Here is a 2,677-nt window from a genome sequence, read left to right as displayed (position 1 = left end):
TTCCTGCTCTATTGATGGAATGGAAACTTGAAGTGGGAACAGTCCTCAGGCCTGTAATAGCAGTTTCAGGGAGTTTAATGTGGAATTTAAACCTTTTTGTGCTACTGCTGGACTGGGAAAGAGCACATGAAATGCAGTGACCCACTGGATGAGCTGATGCGTTCTTCCAGTTGGTGTGTTTTTTGGGTTTATGAGTTGAATTGCTGACTTTTTGTTAGATTCAGAATTAACTCTAAGTGTACAAACTTGGTTTTTTTCCTCTTTTCAGATCAAGGCTGATGCTGGAAAAGTGGAGGCTTTCAGAGCCTCTCTTTCCAAACTGGGAGATATCTATGTCAATGATGCTTTTGGAACTGCCCACCGAGCTCACAGGTGTGTATCCATTTCCCTTCCACAGGCAAAGCTGCAAAACAATATCTGCCATGGGAACACATATGGCTTTGGCCCCAAGGAGTTTTAACTTCTTTTGGGGCTTATCCCACTATTATTGTGCTGGTTTTGTTCCTGAGTTACGGATTTAGTGGACGTGATTATGTGTTCTTTCAAGTTTGCCTCTGGGAACAGAAGACAGCTGAAACAAGATCCTAAGACTTATATTGATTTTTGCTTAGGGCTTATGTAAATTGCTCTGCAATTACAACAGAGCTCTTTTCCAAAGATTAATTGCTCCAGAGTGATTATTGTCATGGAGTGTGTGTAGGTATGTGTACTTGCAAATTGTAGTTGTCCTCTTGGAAGAAGAAATCTCTGCTCTTGATATGCTTACTCGTCCCTCAGTGTTTTGGATCACTAGTTGAGACTATAAATATCTTGCATATCAATACTTCTGTGCAAAACCAATCTCAGAAAGTATGTACAAGCCACGTACAGGAAAAACAAACCTCTGTGTGGGTTTCCACGCAGGTGGTAGCAGTTCTCATTGCTGCAGCTGACTAAAGGATTGGCTTTGCAGTGCTGTGAGACAGAGGAGTGTTTGCACCTGTACTGATAGGAAACTTTCTTTCCTCACTCTTTACTTTACTCTGCAGCTCCATGGTAGGTGTCAATCTGCCTCAGAAGGCTGCCGGCTTCCTGATGAAGAAGGAACTGGATTATTTTGCCAAGGCCCTAGAGAGTCCAGAAAGGCCCTTTTTGGCAATTCTTGGAGGGTAAGGCTCAAGAACATAGTGACTCTGTGTTTCTCTAACTTCTCTGTAAGAAATGAAAAGTTATTTTGGCTTGGTTCAAAAAAGTGCTTTCCTTTCAACTGTACCTACAGTAGCTGAGATCTCTGTGAGATGTGGATTAGAGAGGAGGTAACCATGTCTGCTCCTGTGATGATACAATGAGCAGGTCCTGCTAGTATCTCCTGACCTCTTACATTCCCCAAATCCACAGCAGCTTGTTGTACAGATGGACCAGGAGAGCAGTTAGATAGACATGATGTCCCTGAGACATTGTCAGTGACCTTTCCTCCAGGGTGCAGGGTACAAGCATGCTGGAGGCTCAGCACAGTGTAAACTGACACGACCTGTCATTATGCAACAGTGACCTACTGCAGCTGGATGGGTCCTGCTGTGCCCTGGCAGCTGGTGTGCAAAGGAACTTGAAGGGCCAAAACCAAGTGACTGCTTGTGTGCAGAAATATTTTCCCACTGTGGCCAATTTTCATCACATGTGTGCCCAGTCTAGCACTGCAATTCTATGAGAATAGTTCTCTCAGAACAGCCTTGACATGCCACAATCACAATATTGCCATTATCAAGTAGCAGCTAATTAATTCACCTTTGATCTGAGAAGCCCTTGTGAGGCTTATGCTGTCTTGGGTAAAGATTACTAGAGAGTAAGTTTTGTTTGAGGAGTTTTGGGCCTGCATCATTCATTCTTTTTTCCTTCTCTTTCTCTCCAGAGCCAAAGTCCAGGATAAGATCCAGCTGATCAGCAACATGCTGGATAAGGTCAATGAGATGATCATTGGTGGTGGAATGGCATTCACCTTCCTCAAAGTGCTCAACAACATGGAGGTATGAGGAGAGCAATTCTGTGACTGCTCCTAGTAAAGAATATGGGTAGAGTGTCCCTATATGTTCTGGTATTGAGCACTGGATATCTCTGCTCTCTGCAAGAGTGGGGAACACTGAGAAGTTACTTGACAATCCCTTTGCAGATCACTGAGTTCATACTGATCACTAGTGAGACACTGCCTGTATCTCACTAGGTGCTTTCAGAAACAGCATTTCCAGAATTGCTGTCTGAGCAGTTTGGCTTGGCTGCTGCTGTTCACTTCTGTAATGACCAGGAGTTAAACAATTTTCCTCTTACTTTTCTCAAATAATTTCTCTAGATTGGCAACTCTCTGTTTGATGAAGAGGGAGCAAAAATTGTCAAGGACCTGATGGCCAAGGCAGAGAAGAATGGTGTGAAGATTACTCTGCCTGTTGACTTCATCACTGCTGACAAATTTGATGAGCATGCACAGTTCACTTCTGTAATGACCAGGAGTTAAACAATTTTCCTCTTACTTTTCTCAAATAATTTCTCTAGATTGGCAACTCTCTGTTTGATGAAGAGGGAGCAAAAATTGTCAAGGACCTGATGGCCAAGGCAGAGAAGAATGGTGTGAAGATTACTCTGCCTGTTGACTTCATCACTGCTGACAAATTTGATGAGCATGCACAGACTGGGGAAAGTGGCTTTA

The 2,677-nt window shown here is 43.3% G+C and overlaps 1 protein-coding gene across 1 annotated transcript in view; it reads left to right on the top strand.

Annotated features, from left to right (window-relative positions):
• PGK1 (phosphoglycerate kinase 1) overlaps positions 1-2,677 on the top strand; it is a gene marked incomplete at its 5' end in the record, with an annotated part of 9,629 nt that overhangs the window by 3,217 nt on the left and 3,735 nt on the right. Inside the window, 4 exon segments of the mRNA XM_009080941.1 lie at positions 269-372; positions 1,029-1,148; positions 1,889-2,003; positions 2,324-2,457. Coding sequence (XP_009079189.1) covers positions 269-372; positions 1,029-1,148; positions 1,889-2,003; positions 2,324-2,457 — 473 coding nt within the window.

Source organism: Acanthisitta chloris, unplaced genomic scaffold (genome assembly GCF_000695815.1).
Source record: "Acanthisitta chloris isolate BGI_N310 unplaced genomic scaffold, ASM69581v1 scaffold39448, whole genome shotgun sequence".
Taxonomy (NCBI): domain Eukaryota; kingdom Metazoa; phylum Chordata; class Aves; order Passeriformes; family Acanthisittidae; genus Acanthisitta; species Acanthisitta chloris.
This window is presented reverse-complemented; position numbering and strand designations above follow the sequence as displayed.